Source organism: Eumetopias jubatus, unplaced genomic scaffold, assembly GCF_037043125.1.
Source record: "Eumetopias jubatus isolate StellerSeaLion01/CBP00866 unplaced genomic scaffold, mEumJub1_p1.0 scaffold_8, whole genome shotgun sequence".
In the NCBI taxonomy this organism is placed as follows: domain Eukaryota; kingdom Metazoa; phylum Chordata; class Mammalia; order Carnivora; family Otariidae; genus Eumetopias; species Eumetopias jubatus.
In genome coordinates, this window is record NW_028274814.1 from 128,186,451 (window position 1) to 128,205,385 (window position 18,935).

The 18,935-nt window shown below is 43.4% G+C and overlaps 1 protein-coding gene across 2 annotated transcripts in view; it reads right to left on the reverse strand.

The window, feature by feature from the left end:
• SYN3 (synapsin III) overlaps nt 1–18,935 on the reverse strand; it is a 405,786-nt gene that overhangs the window by 336,185 nt on the left and 50,666 nt on the right. Inside the window, exon 4 of one of the 2 annotated variants that reach the window (XM_028088586.2) lies at nt 13,912–13,914. The exons of the other annotated variant lie outside the window; for it this stretch is intronic. Coding sequence (XP_027944387.1) covers nt 13,912–13,914 — 3 coding nt within the window. The remainder of the gene's footprint in view (nt 1–13,911; nt 13,915–18,935) is intronic. 2 annotated transcript variants of the gene reach the window in all.

The window sequence follows — 18,935 nt, forward strand, 5'->3', positions numbered from 1 at the left end:
ATCTGAACCCAGGCAGCCATACTCCAAAGGCCATACTCTTTTAACCAGAAGAGTATATATATACGTAAACTACAACCCATAAGCCAAACTGGCCAAATCCAGCTCACCACCTGTTTTTGTAAATAAAGTCTAATCGGCACACAGCTATACTCATCCACTTATTATGTAGGTCCACTTTCACGCCACAATGACAAAGTGGAGTAGTGGTGACAGGGACCATATGGGCTGCAAAGCTGAAAATATTTGCTGTCTGGCCCTTAATAGACAAAGTCTGATAACCCCAGCCCTTAACTACTGCGGAATACCCTGTGATCAGCACAGAAGCTCACAGTCAGAAGGGAACAGAGATGGGATAGGAACCCAGGTGTATCTCGGAAGATCATTACTTTTCAACTCTGCCTGGCTACGGACTCCCTGATGAGTGCCAATGCCTCCTTGTTTCCCAGAGTTTAGCACAATGCCTGGCCCAGGGAAGGTGCTCCATAAATGTTCTTTGAATGAATGAATGGCCAGGCCTTAGCATATCATATTGTGATCAAGCCTACAGAAACAATTAGATGGACCCTACCTGGGAATGTCCAGCCTTTCTGTTATATCCATTACGAGCCAAGACTCACGGGGTCTTATTGCTATGGTAACCTACCCTAATAGCCTAAAATGACTGCTAGACTTAAAACGTTCTGAGGATGTCTTAATTATCTGTACCTAGTATGCTGTCCATCCCAGATTAGAGAATCTCAATGGTTTCCATCTACAATGATTAGTCTAAACACTCAACCTAAATTGTTTTGCCCTTGGTACTAGAGGTCATCCCTAGTCTTAGGACCTAGTCTCGAGAATGGGTATTTAGGAGTTGGAGAAACCTGGTTAAATCCTGGCTCCTTCTGTATGACCTGGCTCCAGCTGTGTGACCTTGAATGAGTTCCTTCACCTCTCGGAACCTCAGCCTCCTAACCTATGCCATACAGTCTACTGCAGGGAGAGGATCTATGCATAGCTAGCAAGCGCAGGCCACAGAGCAGGCCCCAGTGGATGGCTGCAATTCTTTATTATGATGGAGACAGTTTAGGAGAGCTGTCTGCTGAAAGACCCCAAATCCATTATGCATGTTTTATCTTTGTGCTCCCAGGGTCTTGAATAAACAATGTCTTCATCCAGTTTTTTAAAAGACACTAATTCCGCCTCAGAATAACCACCCACTCCCACCCCAGCTGAAATTTGGCCGGCTCTGTGCCTGGCTGCTGGCCTGAATTTCCAAACACTGTTGGTTTAGCATTTCTCAAATGTATCCCATTAACACTATGAACCTGTCAGCCCTCCCTCCTCTCTGAGCTCAGGTCTGACCTGCACAGCGAGAGATGAAGCCAGCAGTGTGAAGTAAGCCTCCTGGACTTGTCTTTGAGAAGCAGGGTGGTGCCCGGGGCAGTCTGCCTGGGATTGGAGGTACCTGTCAGCATTTGCAAGAGGGGGAGCACCCAGTTCAGACACAGACATAGGCGCTGTGCTCGGAGACTGGGAGGAAGCGTGTTGGAATGAGGGGCTCTGGGAAATGTGAGCAAAATACATCCTCCAGGTTGCCACTTGAGGGGAAAAAACAAGACCCTGAAAGAAGCTTAGCAAAAAACAAGACCCTGAAAGAGGCTTAGCAAAAAGCCACTGCTCTGGGAATCAAGAAATAGCTCTGCCCTGGCAGTCTCTCCAACTCACTGTGCATCTTTGAGCAAGGTACTTGCCCTCTCTATGGCACATTTACTTAAAAATGAATGGGTTCAGGTGGGCCATGTGTTTTCAAACTTTTGCTTGGCAGCAGACCTCTTTCTCAAACAAATTTTTACTTGGAATTTTAATATACAAATAGATGAAAGTGGAACAGATTCTCTGGGTAAAAATGGGGGTGGATGGGGGGAGAGGGAATCCTGCCCACTCAGCCCCCAGACCCAACAATCTGAAAGAAACCAGAAGGTACCTCTGTGGAACGTGGTTCAAGAACCACATGACATGATAGCTGATCTGTAGAATCTCATGCCCGGGCAGCCTCTGATCCTGGTAGCTGCAGCTCCCATTGCTGATAAAAAAGTAATGGCTTTTATTTATTGAGAACTTTCTTTGTTCCAGGGGCTGGAATTTGCTTCCATGTGCTTTAAGAGTCAGTAGAGAGCCATGATTTAAATCCCAGCTTCACAAATTTAGCAGCTGTGTGACCTTGGGCAAGTTGGTTAATCTCTCTATGCCTCAGATTCTTCATCTGGAAAATAGGTTGTTCAGGGGATTAAAGAAATTAATCTCTATAAAAGTACCTATAACAGCAGCAGGGACGTAGTAAGCAATTGATGTCAGCCATTTTTATCATGACTGCATAAATTAGATATCTAATATTTGTAAGCACAACTCTGTTTCACAGGGGAGAGAACTGAGGCATGGAGAGGTGGAGTAGCCCTATGTCACACAGCTAGTAAATGATGGAAAGAGGACCTGAATCTAAGTCTGCTCAACTGCATAGACTGTGGTCTTAACACAGCCGAAACTGCTTTGCTGTTGACCCTAGAGGTCAGGGTCTTGGTCATAGTAATTTGCTTAAGGAGTTCTAAGCCTAGGTGGAAGGGAAGTTAATGATGACTACAGTAATTTATGCCTACATGAATTTTGGTATCACAGGCTCTGGAGTCTGGGCATCTTAGTGAATGCAGGTCCCAAGTAGAGACTGGGCGGTGTGTGGTTGCCAGAGCCCAAGTCTATCTGACAGTTTTTTTCTCCAAGCCACATTCTCCAGCCTTTCCTACTGACCCATAAGACATCTTCATGTAAATTAGAAAAAGGGCAGAGGCACAGGTGATCAGAGAATAGGCAGACTCTCAGCTCCCACTTGGAGGGTACCAATATGTCTTTGAGCAGTGCACAAGCTGCACGACCTTACACAATGACCCTTACTCTTCTGCCTTAGTGTATGGTACAGAGAAGCACAGGAAGAGCATAAATTCGGCTGCATGAGAGACAAAGAATGGTCTCAGCATTGCCCTGATGCATGTGGTAGCTCTGGATGAGAGGAGGGAGCATAGAGGCTGTGCAGGCAGGAAGCTCTGCATGATCCTGATCGCCCAAAGCAAAGCAAGCCACACAGTTACTTTATCTCTTTATGTTTCTTTCTCTCAGCATGGAGGGTGGTAATAAAAGATGGCTGTATGGCTCTCTCTGGGGAGCTGAATGGAAGCCAAACCATCATATGGTGAACAAATGCTCCAATTGCCCAACTGCAGAGCTGCTGTTGCATGTTATTAAAATGGCAACAACCTCTCCCCTGACCCCTGACCCATGGAAATGGGTAGTCACCAGCCCACCCACCCAGAAAGCCCCTGTGCCCTGCCACGAACGGAGGCCCAAATACTGGCTCTAGCATTAAGAAAAAGCAGGGGGCGTGGTATAGTTGTAAGAACAGTCTTTACATTCAGTCAGAGCTGGATTCAAACACCAACTCCACCCCTTGTGATTTGCTGGACATTGGGTAAGATACTGAACCGTTCTGAGCCTCAATTTTCCAAGTATAAAATACAGCTTATCATACCGACCATGCAGGGAGGATGTAAGAATTAGAAATAACAAATGCAAAGTGCCCAGCATGGTGCCTGAGACATAGTAAGTGCTTAAGATAGCTCCACAGTTAGGTCCTTTCACATCATCAATGAAGACTGACTGCAAGCCCACTGAGGGCCAGGTGCAGTGAATATCATACAGGAGGGTTTAAGTGGTTTCTCTAGGGGAATGACACTTGAACAGAAATCTGAAAGATGACCAGGAATTTTCTAGGTGAAATAGGGAGGAAACAACTTTCCAGGCATAGAGAACAGAATATGTGGAGACCTGTGGCCAGAAAGAATGGATCGAAGACCTGAGAAAAAGCTGATGTGGCTGATGCAGAGAGCACAAGGAGGCGGCCAGGGAGGTGGGCAGGGACTGGAGCATGCAAGCCCTCATGAAAGGATTTTAACTGATGGAGTGACATGATCAAATCAGAGTATTAAAAAGCTCATTCTAAAAAGGATACACATTGCATGATTCTAACTATACAATATTTTGCAAAAGGTAAAACTATAGAGACAATAAAAAGGTCAGTGGCTGGTAGGGGATGTGGGGGGAGGAAGGAATAAATAGGCAGAGCACATGGGATTTTTAGGGCAGTGAAACTGTTCTGTATGATATATGGTAGATACATGCCATGATACATTTGTCAAAATCCATCCAATATGCAACAGGGAGAGTGAACTGTAATGTAAACTATGGACTTTGGATGACTCTGACCTGTCAATGTAGGTTCATGGACTGTAACAAATGTACCATTCTGATGGGGGATGTTGATAGTGGTAGAGGCTGTGCACATGTGGGTATTTGGGAAATCTCTGTACCTTCTGCTCAATTCTGCTGTGAGCCTAAAACCTCTCTAAAAAAGTAAAGTCTATTAATAAGGAAGGAAGGGAGGAAGGGAGGCAGGGAGGCAGGAAGGAAGGAAGGAAGGAAGAAAGAAAAAAAGAAAGAAAACCCTGGCTGCTGTGTAGAGAACAGATTGGAAGTGGGCAGGGAGAATGGGGAGGACCAGTCAGGTTTTTCTGTTTTCTTGCTGAGCTCCTTGGGGCAAGTTGCTCTGAGAGCTTCAATTTCTTCATCTGTGATATGGGGACAAACATATAAAATGACACAGTGCATAGGAAACGCCTCGCGGAAAGCCTGGCACCAGACAGGCATTCAGTTCACACTGGCTGAATGTGAAAGAATAAGTGTGACAATGTGAAGAATAGCAAAGCACGTCAGGATACAAAAGCTCTTTGTAGGGGGATAGTGAACATCCTGTGATGGTAAAACACAGGTAGCTTCATAGCAGGTAAAAAAAAAAATCTGTTTATTAGCAAAGGCAAAAGTATTTATCAGAGTGCATGCCCCCCGGCTAAAGCTGTTTTGTGCTTTGGGGAAATTAGGAGCAATCATTGCTAAGATTTATCGAGCGCTAACTATGTGGTAGGTACTGTTGAAAGTGCTTTATGTGAATAAAGCCCATTTCATTTCCTCAACCAGGCCGTCCACTGAGTACTCTAACAACCTCTGTTTTGTATCTGGGGAAACCGAGGCACAGAAAAATTCATCAGCCTGCCCAATCTAAGTGACAGAACTGGCTTGAAAGAGGATGGAAAGATTCAAAGCTGAGTTAACTGGGGAAATAGGCTGTGCCAGCACACAACAGTTACAAGATGGCACAAAGCAGACCAGCCATGATCGAGGATTACGTCACATGGGAAGGAGTATGGTATGGCTGTTAAGAGCAGGCATTAGAACTGGCCTGCCTAGGTTTAAATCTTGGCTCTTCCACTTTCTGTGTGACCTTGGGCAAGCGATTTTGCTACTCTTTGACTCAGTTTTCACATCTGTAATGGGGGATTGTAAAAGGCCGTATCATATGGAGTTGTGTTGAGGATTAAATGGTAAGATGCATGTAACTCACTGGAAAATAGTAAGAGCTCAATGTATGTTTCAGAGCGAAGGAGGACAACAGGAATTTCTGAAAGCATAAACCTGGGGCTTCAAACAAAGAGTGGGGCTCAAACTCAACCAACACCCAGCTAACGAACACCCAGTTATTAAGTATGATGGTAGGGGCCAGCTGGCTGCAGTGATGAAAGCAACATGACGTCTGCCCTTGAGGACCTCTCAGTCTGGTGAGGGGGAGGTAGCCTCAAATGCAGAAAATAAAATGCAGGATATAAAAATCACTCACGCAACCAAAATAGTGCCAGTCACCATCCTAAGCACTAGGGACATAGTGACTTGCAAAACAGACGAGGTCCCTGGACTCAAAGAGCTTATATTTTCATGCTGGAGACAGGCAAGGAACACCTTCCATATGGGCCTTGCAGACCATGATTAGGACTGTGAATTTCACTCTAAGAGGGATGGGAAGTCCTTGCCAGATTTTAAACATGGGCTTGGTATCTGATTAAATTTTAGAAGAATCGCTCTGGTTGCTGTTCAGAGAATGGATTGAAGGGGGATGAATGTGTCCTCAAACTCTCTGCTACTCCTTTCATGAGGAGGTGGGGTCTCCTTAAATCTAATTTTCCCCTGTGCCTGTCTCTGGCCACTAGAACGCGGCAGAAGTCATGCTGTATACCTTCTAACTCTGGCCTTTAAGACACTGACACCTTCCCCCCTCTTGTAACCTGTCCTCTTGAAAACCAGCGGCCATATGAGAAGTCCAGCTCTCCTGAGACTGCACTGCTAGGAGGAAGTTAACAGTCAAGTGGAGAAGAAGGGATCGTGTGGAGGAGCGCTGAGGCCCCAGGCATGAGTGTGAAGTCTATTTGGGCCTTCCAGCCCAGCCAAGCCACAAGCTGCATGCTAGCCTAGCCAACACTGCATGCAGCCGAAGTACTGCCTAACCAAGCCCTGCCCAGATTCCTGACCCACAGATTGCAAGCAAATAAAATGGTTGTGGTTTCAAGCCACAAAGTTCTGGGGAAGTTTGTGACATAGCAATTGAGATGTGGGTGATGGCAGAAGCAAGGAGACCAGTGAGGAGGATACTGCAGAAATCCAGGAGAGAGAGAAAGTAACTCGGCCTATGGTAGGAATGGCGATGGAGAATCAGGAAAATGGTACCAAGAGAAAGTTACACACACACCACCATCATCATCGGTGGGAGAAACTCAGGGGTCTGGAGACCCTGCACGCCCCATGACATTGGCACTGGTTCCCTCTCTGAGGCTACCTCCTCCAATGAAGGACTGGCTGCCCGAGGGTTGACTTTGCTGTCAGATGCTTCACTGCCATCAGGATAGGCGCTACAGAAGACACATTCCAGACTGCCAGAAAATAGGCTTAAGGCACAGAAATATTATTTATTAGCAAAATGAAAAAATGTCCCAGGAAAAAACTGTCCATCTTGATATAACATCTAATGTTTATATACGACTTCATAGTTTAGCAAGTATGCTCAGACATACGACCTCCTCTGATTCTATCAATTGTCCATCCCCATTGACAAATGAGGAAAGAAGCTCAGAGAGGAAACAGTTACTGTTCTAAAGCCCCATAGGCATTAAGTGCTAGAACTAGACTTGAACCTATAACTTCTCTCAGTAAGTTCAAATTTTATTTAGTATATGTCACTAAAATTCCCACATTTGTTTAAAACTACAGAGAATAAAATCATGCGGCATCCTGTGTCATAGTTGTCTGCCTTCTGCTTCTTTCCATAGGCTAGTTGTGCAACGGTTTTTAAAGTGTGGTCCAAGGAATTGGCAATTGAAGTCTTGTGGAGGGAGCTTGGCCCCCACCCAGGAAGCAGGCTTTCTGGTAATGGGGCCTAAGCATCTGCATTTTAGTAAGCAGGGCAGGAGGTTCCTAAATTCTTCACCTTCATGGGAAATTTTGAAAGTCACAGAATTGGTGGATCCACATGCCCTCAGGAAGCAGATGGATTTGCTTAAATGAAGAAAGAGTCGGAAAACAGTTTAGCAAAGTAAATGTATCCCTGTCTGGGGGCTCTTCTCACTCTTGCGTGGGGAGGGGGTCCTAGATACTCTCCTCCTCCCCCTCCCCCTTCCCACCAGGCAGGGAAGAATGTGCAAGACAAGTGGTGGGGTGGCAGGGCGAGGAAGGGGTAGACTGCACATCTGAACAGCAGACACTGTTTCAGGCACTGGCAGACTTTCCCTGTTTTAGTCCTCTAACGCGGCATTATTTCCATTTTCCAATTGAAAAACCAGGGAATCAGGAGGTGGAGTTACTTGTGCAGTCTCACAAACAGCAAGTGGGGAGTCAAGATTGGAACCCAAGACTCCCTGACTCCAACCCTAGTGTTTTTCCCAGTATCAAGCGGAGAATCAGGTGGCAATCAGGTGGAAGGATAGTGTGACATGAAATCACAGTAGTTTGAACCCTTCTCCTCTACTCATTAGCTGCGTGGACTCAGACTAGGCATTGCCCTTCTTGGAAAGTGTCCATTTCTTTCAAAAGGGGATGAAATTACCTGCCACTGGGAAGTACTGAGTACCCAGTAGCCTTTTAGTAAAAAGTAATTGCTTAGGAATGAGAAAAGGCCAGAATGCCAAAGCCAAAAGTGTGAAGTGACCATAATGGCAATTTCCTTCCTTTGTCCCTTCTTTCCTTCCTTCCTTCCTTCCTTCTTTCCTTCCTCCCTCCCTTCCTTCCCTTTCCTTCCCTTTTTTTTTTTAAGAGAGAGAATGAGAGCAAGTGTGGGCGAGGGGCAGAGGGAGAGAGAGAATCCCAAGCAGGCTCTGCCCCCAGCGCGGAGCCCGATGTGGGCTTGATCTCATGAGCCAAAGTCTAGAGTCGGACACTTAACACGACTGAACCACTCAGGCGCCCCATGGGTAACTTCTTCCATAGTGGACAGCATTAGCTTGGAAGCGGGTCCCCCGAGGGAACGTGAAATGGGACCCAGCACCAGAGCCATTCGCAGGAGTGGTTATAGCATGTGGGAAGGTGCAGAGGGCCGCAGGGGCTGGCTGGTAGTCTTGCAGGTCTCTCCCATCCCCAATTTCTATGATTCTGGGAATCAGGAGCCACACTGTTTTTCTCTGTCAGAGTGCCGCTCCTTCTCCTGGGGGAGTTGGCAGATCTGCCACTGGCCCGTTGGCTGGAGACGCATGGGCAGCAGAGCCTGGCATTTCTTTACAGACTGTCTCTTTCTTGTGCGACTTTCTTCCCGTTCCCACGCCCCACCTCTGCGAGTCCCCAGGGATCCTGCTTTCTCCTGCAGTGGTGAGGGCAAAGGCCCTGGGCGAAGAGATAGATCGGGGCCTTCCCCCTCCAAGGCTGCTCTGCTGGGACCCTCAATGATTCATTGTCCCTGGCCTCCCAGACCCCATCCCCTCCCAGGGAGAGGAGGCAGTAGGCGGTGTGCCGGTCAGCAAGTCCGCGCCTGGTGCAAGCTACGGCTTTACTTTGCAAAGTTGTGGGATTCTTATTCATTCGAAGAGTCGGCTGGTCCTGAATGCTTTCAGCAAAGATTTAGGCACTGTGCCAGACACTGGGGGTACAATTCGGAAAAACAATCCTTAACCTGATCCTCAAGGAAGGTCCAGTCCAGTGGGAGACATGAGAAGTAAACAGTAATGATGAGATGAAGGCTGGTTCATTCCTTCACTCACTGAACAAATAGTTATTGAGAATGTTATATGTGACAGGCACTATTCTGGGGTCTGAGAATACAGTGGTAACAAAGTCCCTGCCTACACAGTCTTCTGTTCTAGAAAATAGTACAATAAAATCAATTACATCTTATTTATATTACATTAGTCATCTATTATCTCTCTAGCTAGCTATCTACCTACCAATCATCTATCTATAATTTCACAGTAATAAATGCCTAAAGAAAAAAGTGCTCAGTTGGGCCTCGAGAGCAGAGATAGTATGTTCTGGCAAGTCTCTCTGAGGAGGCAGGATTCGATCAGAAATTTGAAAGGAAGTGAGAGGGTGAGGCATGGTGTTTCAGGATGAAGGAAGCAATTGCAAAGACTGTGCACCAGACACCGCTTTACCTACTTCATACAAATCACTCTAGAAGTAAGGACCACTCCTTCCCTCTTCATAGATGGGGAAACCAAGAGCTAGAGAAGAATGGAGACACTTATCCATGACCTTGAGGCTTGTGGAATGTGGGGTTTGGACCGACCCCAGGGAGCTGTCCCTCACCTGTGTGCGTGTCTGCCACCAAGAGAAAGAGAGGGAAGCTCCTCTCCCAAACCCACAGGGCTCACTCTGCTCACTTTATTTAGATTTCTATTTAAGTCGCCTTCCTGCTCATACTTCCTCAAATACCAGTCCCTATGTCTTCTTTTGCTTCAACCCCCATTTCTCATGACCTGCCATTAGAATGCATATCTGTTTGTTTGTTTTCCACTTTCTGCAATTTAGATCTCAGCTCCACAAGGGCTATTGTCTATTTTGTTCACTGCTGTATCCTCTGTGCCTGGCACATCTTTAATGAGTAAATGAAAGGAAAGCAGGCAAAGCTCAGTGGGTATGTAACCATTTAGGAGAGTTAAAGGGAGCACTTTTCCAAATAGACACAGGCACTGGGGTGAGAGCAGAAACTGCACTCTACGTAATACTTGCTGGAGTGTGCCTGGCACTCTGAATTTGCTCAATAAATATGTGTTGAATGAATGAATATCTGGAATTTTAAATTCTAGGTTCATGAAGCTCAGAAGACTCTAGGCAATTATGTGTGAAATAAAGAGTCAAGGACATTATAAAATGTGCTCTGATGGGATGTTTGAGAGTTCCTAGGACAGAGACAGGGAAGTTGAGAGCTGACTGTGGTTCAGGAGCTAATGTGCTAGGAGGTTTGAACAAATCACCCTCTTCCCTCCCTCCCTGGCTACCACTTGCCCATCTGTAAAATGGGAACACACAGAAAAGGGAAGAGGGATTCTTCTAACTCTGGACCTCTAAGATTTTATAAAATATCCTCTTCTCTGGGATGGGTCCACACATCTCTGTCTTGCCCCAAACATCTTCCCTGGAAACAGTACGAATGGGGTGGGTACCAAGGGGGAATATCTGAGTCTTTGATGCCTTTCCTCAACGTCTTGTGTTACTTATGCTTTTTGGCTACCTCTCTTCAACCCTCTTTGAGGTCTGACCTTCTAATGAGCGGATGCACATTATCAGCCGCTGTGGTTTGAACGGGTGCCTGTAATTTAGTGTTGCCTAATGCTGGAAACTGAGAGCAGGGCTTGTGTAATTAGCCTGGGGCCTCATTAACGTCTGCCTCCTTGGGTATTTTTCATTCCTGATTTCTCCTGTCCTGTATTTTGAATCCCATCTGTCTGTATAGGCACGGCTGCCCTTTTTTTATCACTCCATTGTGGAGCCAGTTTTGAATTTGGGCCCAGAACGGCCACGGCCATCACAAAGCATGAATCTTAACATGCCCTGGGATGGCCCCTGCTCCGCTTTCTAAATAGAATTTTGCAACTTTACTGAGAACCTGGATGTCTGGACTGCTCTTAAGCACCTCGGGCTGCCTGGCAGCGCACCCTTAGTTTGGGAATTTGACAAAAACCAGAGTAAGGGACTCTACCATTTTAATTGCTATAATTACTGATGACTTAACCAACTTGTGTGCAATACTTTGCTATTTATAAAACACTACTAAAATCTGACCTCGAACAGAGACTTGTTCTGCTTTGTTCACTGGTGATTTCCTAAGAGAGTTACTCTTTTTTTTGTGCCTCCTGCCCCAATTCTGTGGGGCATCTGTGGAAGGCATCAACCCGGCTTTCTTACTGCTTAGCTTTGGCCAAAATGAGGCCCCAGCAGGAGCCTGGAGGGCAGGGGAAGGAAGGATGGTGGTGTTTCTTTCTCGTGCCCACACTGCTTCAGTACCATGACTCTGGAGGTAGCTGAGTTCCTCCACCACTGCTGGTTCAAGTGGGGGACTCTCCCTCTCAAATCTAGGTGAACCCTACTAGATTAAAACTACTAATTCTATTTCCTCTCCTGCCCCTTCATCCCTGGGGATGATAGTTACTTCCTGTTGTTGTTAGATTCTGGATGCATCATGTTCCCTTAGCTCCACACGCGCTCCTCTGTAAGTGGTTCCTTCATTATAATCTTTATTTAACCCATTTCGGGGTGAACTCTGCTTTCTGCCTAGCCCCTGTCTGATATAATGCCCAATATCTGGAATAGAGCCTGCAACCTAGCAGGTCCTTAATAAATATTTATGGAACAAATGAGCAAACTTTTCACCAAAACTATGTAAAATAATATGATTACCTTTTAGAGATAAAGAAATGAAGGCTCTGAGAGGTAGATTCTCAGATCTGAGCAACACATTTCTAAGGGAGAGCAACACACACATCCTATACCCTGGATGAGCTTGCATCACACTCAGTGTCCTGGAGAAATCTCTGGAGAAAGCCTGCTGCTTTCTGTATAGACTCAGAGCCCACGCATGCCATGCCAGCCTGGGGTAGACTCAACAGAGCCAGATGCCATGGAGTGGACAGGGGTAAAGTGAGGAAGAGATAACAAAATCTCAGGATTTAAAGACACTTGGAAATACACTTGGCATAGAACCAGAAACCACGGTTCAAATCCAAGTGCTGCCACTTCCTTTTTTCCCCAGCCTTATCAAGGTGTGACTGACCAATAAAAATTGCATATATTTAAGGTATACAACATGTTTTGATATATGTATACATTATGAAATGATTATGACAACCAAGTTAATTAATATATCCATCACCAAACATAGTTAACCATTTTACTTCCTGCCAAGAGCACTTGAAATCTACTTTCAGCAAATTTCAAGTATACATTATTATCAACTACAGTCACCATACTGTACATTGTCCCCAGAACGTACCATCTTATAACTGTAAGTGTGTACCCTTTGACGGTTCCCATTCCCCCAAATCTGCCAGCCCCTAATAACCACGATTCTATTCTTTGTTGCTATGGCTTCAGCTTTTTCAGATTCCACATACAAGTGAGATCATGCATATTTTCCTTGTGTGTCTGGCTTAACTCACTTAGCATAATGTCTTCCAGGTTTATCCATGTTGTTGCAAATGGCAGGTTTCCTGCTTTTTTTAAGGCTGAATAATATTCCATTGTATTTGTACCACATTTTCTTTACCCATTCATCCACTAACAAATATGCAGGCTGTTTCCACATCTTGGCTACTGTGAATAATGCTGCAGTAAACATGGGAGTGTAGATACCTCTTCAAAATAGTGATTTTATTTTCTTTGAATATGCACCCAGAAGTGGGATTGCTGAATCATATGATAGCTCTATTTTTAATTTTTTATGAAAGATTTAACCTCCATATTGTTTTCCATAGCGCTTGCACCAATTTGCATTCCCACCAATAGTGCATGAGGATTCCTTTTCCCACATCCTCACCAACACTCGCTATCCTTTGCCTTTTTTTAATAGCCATCCTAACAGGTGCACGATGATATCTCACTGTAGTTTTGATTTTTTTTATTAAGTTCAATTAGCCAACATATAGTACATCAGTAGCTTTTGATGTAATGTTCAACGATTCATTAGTTGCGTAGTAGTTGCACTGAAGTTTTGATTTGCATTTCCCTGATTATTGATGTTGAGCATCTTTTCATGTGCTGGTTGACCATTTGTATGTTTTCTTTGGAAAAATGTCTACTCAGGTCCTTTGCCCATTAAAAAAATTTATATTTGGTCTTTTGCTCTTGAGTTGTATGGGTTCCTTATGTATTTTAGATATTAACTCCTTATCAGATAGATGGTTGGCAAATATTTTCAGATAAACACTGTCTTTTCTTTTTGTTTGTTTCCTTTGCTGTGCAGAATTTTTTAGTTTTACTCTTGTTATTTTTTTTTTCTAGTTTCATACAACTGTGGCCTAAAAAGATACTTGATGTTCTTTCAATCTTCTTAAATCTGCTAAAACTTATTTTGTAACTTATCATATAATCTATCCTGGAGAATGTTCCTTGTGCACTTGAGAAGATGTGTATTTTGTTGCAATTGGATGCAATGTTCTATGTATGTGTATGTCTGTTAGGTCCATCTGATCTAAACTGTAATTCAAGTCCAATGTTATCTTACTGATTTTCTGTCTCAATGATGTAACTGTTGTTGAAGGTGGGGTACTGAAGTTCTCTACTATTATTGTATTGCTGTTTATTTCTTCCTTCAGACTTGTTAATATTTGCTTTATATATTTAGGTGCTCTGATGTTGGGTACATAGATATAATTATAATTGCTATATTCTCTGGATGAACTGACCCCTTTATCATTATATAATGTCCTTTGTTGTCCCTCTCCCCGCCGAGCAGGGAGCCGGATGTGGGGCTCGATCCCAGGACCCTGGGATCATGACCGGAGCTAAAGGCAGACGCTTAACCGACTGAGCCACCCAGGCACCCCTCCATTTACTTTTAAAGTAGTTATTAATAGGCAAGGACTTACTACTGTCATTTTGTTAGTTGTTTCCTGGCTGGTTTATAGTTCTTTTGCTCCTTCTTCTCTTGCTGTGTTCCTTTGTGATCTGATAATTTTCTGTAGTGGTATATGCTTTGTATCCTTTATTTTTCTGTTTTGTGTATCTACTATAGGTTTTTGCTTTATGGTTAGCATGAACCTTACATAAAACATCTGGTAACAGTCTATTTTAAGCCAATAACTACTTAACTTCGATCACATACAGATTCTCTTTTACTTCCCCCTTCCTACATTTAATGTTTTTGATGTCACAATTCACATTTTTTATATTGTGTATTCATTAACAAATCATTATAGCTAGAGTTATTTTATAATTATATAGTTATTTAAAAGACATACTTTTTTTAAAAAAGACAAAATACTTTTGTCTTTTAACTTTTATACTAGAGTTAAAAGTGATTTACACGCCACCATTACATTATTAGAGTATTCTGCATTGGACCAAACACTTGAACTTTATTGATGAACTTTATACTTTCATATGTTTTCATGTTACTAATTAGTGTCCTTTCATTTCAGTAAATTCCCACTGACTAAAAGTCAGGTGCTTGGATCCCCACAGTATTTTCCTACCAAATGGCTGTGGTACTTTTGCATATCACTTAGAAGGAGGAACTTACTACTTCTTTAACCAGCTCTGACTATGAAGCGATCTCCCCCTTGTTGAACAGGTAGTCCAGGGCAGTGGTGCCCCACACAGGCTCTGAGGTCAGACTGCCTAGGTTTAAATACTAGCTTTGCCACTCAACGGCTGGAGGCCTTGATTTCATTACCCAACCCATTGGTGCTTCAGCCTTCTTATCTAGAAAATGTGGATTATAATAGTACATACCTTATAGAGTTGCTGAAAGGATGAAATGAGTCAATACATGTTAAGTGCTTGGAACAGTGCCTAGCACGTAGGAAATGCTATAAAGTGTTTGTTAAATAAATAAAAATTCATGAATCTTGTATGTGTAATTCAAGCTGGCTTAATCAAAAAGGGATTTTTTTTTTTTTTTTGGCTAAGGTTTGGAGATGAATCTGGATCCAGGGCCTTGAATAACATCATCAGGTCATTCACTCTCCCTGGGCTGTATTTTCCTTTGCCTTGGCTTCAACCTCAGCAAAGCCTTCCCTCAAGGGAAAAGAAAGAGATGGCCACCAGCAGCTCTAGGTATCCATCCCACCAGCTCAGGAGCCCCAGCAGAATGGACACGTGTCTCCCACCCAAGGGTTCCAGTAAAAGTCTCACAGTGGATTCTCATTGGCTTGGCTTAGATCCCATTGCAGTATTCTGATTCAGTCTGACACCACCTGACATCAGCTCTAGACACCACACAGACTGTAAGTTGGGGAGGGATCACCCAAATGGAAAATCTAAGTGCCGTTCCCCAAAGAAGAAAGAATGGATGCTGGAGAAAACCAGCTGTGGTCTGCTCTACCACCCATCCTGGTAAACTTTTCTGAAGGTACTTCCTATGAATACTACTTCAGAAGATGTAGGCCTTGCTCATATCACACACTTGAAAGTGATTAAAGGCATTTTCAATGCAACACCTAAGTCTCTTTGAAAGCATATACTGCAAGTCAAGAGCACTGCTCAATATTTCTACTTTGGGAAATCACAGTTAGAGCCTGAAACAGCACTACATGGCAGAGGGAGATTCTTACTGACTCCCTGCCTGCAGAACACACCATGAGTTGGGCCGATTGGTGTGCATATTTTCCCAGGTCTGTAACTTGTGGCTTGCCAAAATGAGCTGTCTAGCTGAGACGTTAAGCACCATCCTCGGCATGGACAGGATAAACTTCAACAGCGCCATGGACCCCTGAACCCAGGGCTTTGGCCATATTGGCACTGCCCTCACAGCTCTGGCTACTGAAGGTATGGTGTTCTACTGGCCGCAACAGCATCTGGGAGCTTGTCCAAACCCTTGCTGCTCAAACTGAGGCTGCAGGTCTGGCAGCATTGGCTTCATCTGGGAGCTTGTAGGTAATTCAGAATCTCAGGTCCTACCTGAAAACTTAATGACTGAGAATCAGCACTTTATCAAGATCTTTAGGGGGTGGATATGCACTTGAATCTAGAAAGCACTACTGTATTAGTTTTCTAGGGCTGCCTAAAGAGAGTACCACAAACTGGACGGCTTAAAACGACAGAAAAACATTCTCTCACAGTTCTGGAGGCTAAAAATCTGAAATCAAAGTGTCAGCACGATTGGCTTCTTCTGAGAGCTGAGAGAGAATCTGTTCCATGCCTGTCTCCTCGCTTAGGGTGATTGACAGCAGTCATTGGCATTCCTTGGCCTGTAGACACATCACTATAATCGGCTTTCATCATCACATGGCACTTTTCCCTGTGTCTGTGTCAGGCAGCACACCCAGCCCCAGCTGACGCAGCTCTCTGGTGAGAGCTATCCGGGGAGGTGCTCCATCAGGCTGCGCACTGGAATCACCTAGGGAGTGTTAAAACTACAGATGCCCAAATCCTACCTTCAGAGAGTCTAGTGAAATTGGTCTGGTATATTGCCTGGCTATCAGGATTTTAAAACATTTTCCAGGTGATTCTAATCTGTAGCCAAATTTGAGAACTAATGTGATGGACGTTCTTGTTTCTATATATTACAAAATAAGACAATTCAGTTCCTTTTCCAGAAAGGGAAGCAGGGTATAAGCACAAATAAACTTGATATTTTCTGAAGTATAGTTTGAGGCATTTTTGTTTGGTGCTCATGAATTTAAAATTACTGTCTCTTTCTTATCTTTATGATAATGAATTACTTCCTTTGCCCTAGTAACACTTTTCACCTGGAGTCTATTTTCTCCCCTGATATTGGTACAGCTCCATCAGCTAGCTTTCTTTTGACCAGTTAAATGGTATATATATATATATTTTTTTTCCCATCCTTTAACTTTCAAACTTTCTATATTCTTATGTTTTAGATGAATATCTTGAAAGGAATATAGCTGGATTTTAAAAAATCTACTTTGAAAATTTTTATGTAGATGCTCTATAAACTAGAGCATTCAGTCCTTTCACACTTAATGCAATTAATGATATATATTGATGATAATAAATATTTAACAATTCATGGGATACTTTGTGGAGGTTGTAGTTCTCACAGGTGACCATGAGAGGGCAACTCCAGTGGACTCAGAGGCATTTACAGCCTTGAAGGGACAGAGGAAACCAGGCGTTTTCTCTCCGGGGTTCCACCACTGCTTCCAAGGGTGTGCCTTCCCATAATGTTTGGGCATCCTCTGACCATGGGAAGAGCGAGGATATGAGCTGGGGGACAGAAGTGTGGTGAACTGGGGGACAAAAGAGCAAGCCAATGGTCTGCCCATCCATGGGGTAAGTGGAGCTGAAGACATTCATTGGGCTGAGGGCAGAAGCTATTCACCAACGTGTATAGAAAATTTCCAGTCTTTTAATAGCCAGCACTGCTGTACAAGCTATTTAGAATAATATCAGTCTGCTTATATATTTGGATTCAAATCTACCATCTTATCTTATTTGCAATACACATTCTATGTTGGTTTTTCTCCCCTTTCAAGTCCTTTTTTACTATTTCTTCTATTCCCTCTCTTGTAGCTTTTTTAAAAAAATATTTCATTTGTTTATTTGAGAGAGAGCAGGGGGTGGGGTGGGGGAGGAGCAGAGGGAGAGGGACAAGCAGACTCCATGCTGAACGCAGAGCCCAAGGCAGGGCCCAGTCCCATGACCCTGAGATCATGACCTGAGCTGAAATCAAGAGTCAGACACTTAACCCACTGAGCCACTCAGGCGCCCCTCCCTCTCTTATGGCTTTTAAGTTTTACTACATTCTTTGTTTTTTTCTAAGTAATTACCCTGGCAATTACCTCATGCGTCTATGACTTTTCAAAGCCTGTTATTAATCAATACATTTACTTACCTCCCTGAAAATACAAGGGCCTCAGAACACCTTAATTCTATTTCCTCCCAGCCCATACTACCTTCCTGTCACGTATTTTAATTCTTCGTGTATTTTTTAAATCTGTAAGACATTATTATCATTATTTAAAGACAATATTTATTAACATTTACCACCTTCTTTGTTGTACACATCTTCTTGCAGCTCTATGTTATTCTGGGATCATTTTCTTTTTGCCTAAAGCATGTTCTTTACAATCTTCCTTAGGGTATTCTCTTTGTAAATGTTTTTATTTTGCCTTTATTCATAAAAAATGTTTCCCTGGAGATGGAAGAGCTTGGCAATTATTTTCTTTTGGCAACCTGAAGATGTCGTTCTACCTACCGCTACCACCTGGGAGCTGTCAGTCTGTTACTCCGAGAAAGTAATCTGCCTTTTCCTCTCTGGATGTTTTTAAGATGATGCTTTTTTTCATCTTTCTGTACTTACACTATTGTGTGTTGGTGTATAATTCTTTTTATTGATCCTGCCTGAAATGTGTTGAGCTTCTGGTTTTGGTGGTTTGGTATCCTTCTGAAAGGTTCTCAGCCGTCATTTCTTAAAATACTGCCTCTGCTTCATTCTTTTTTTGAGATTCTGTTTAAATGAGAGACTTTCTCACAAGATCTAATAAACTCTTCCGCATTTCCTATCTTTTTCTCTCTGTGCTTCATTAGGATCATTCCTTCAGCTCTACATTTCACTTATTAACACCTTTTCAATGGTGTGTAATATGCTGCTAAACACAACACATCCAATAATTTTGGTTATTGTAGTTTTCATTTCTAGAAGTTGTATTTGATTTTTTTAAAAAAATCGGGTTGTGTCACTTTTTATTGTTATTGTTTTCTATTTCTGGAAGAAATTTTCAAACCTGATTTTTTTCGATTTACGAAGTTTTTTTTTTTTAAGAACTGCTGTTTGAGAAGTTCGATATCTGATGTCTTTCAGGGTCTCTTTCTGTTGTCTGTTGTTTCTGTTTCTTCTCATTCGTGGTGTCTATGCCTGG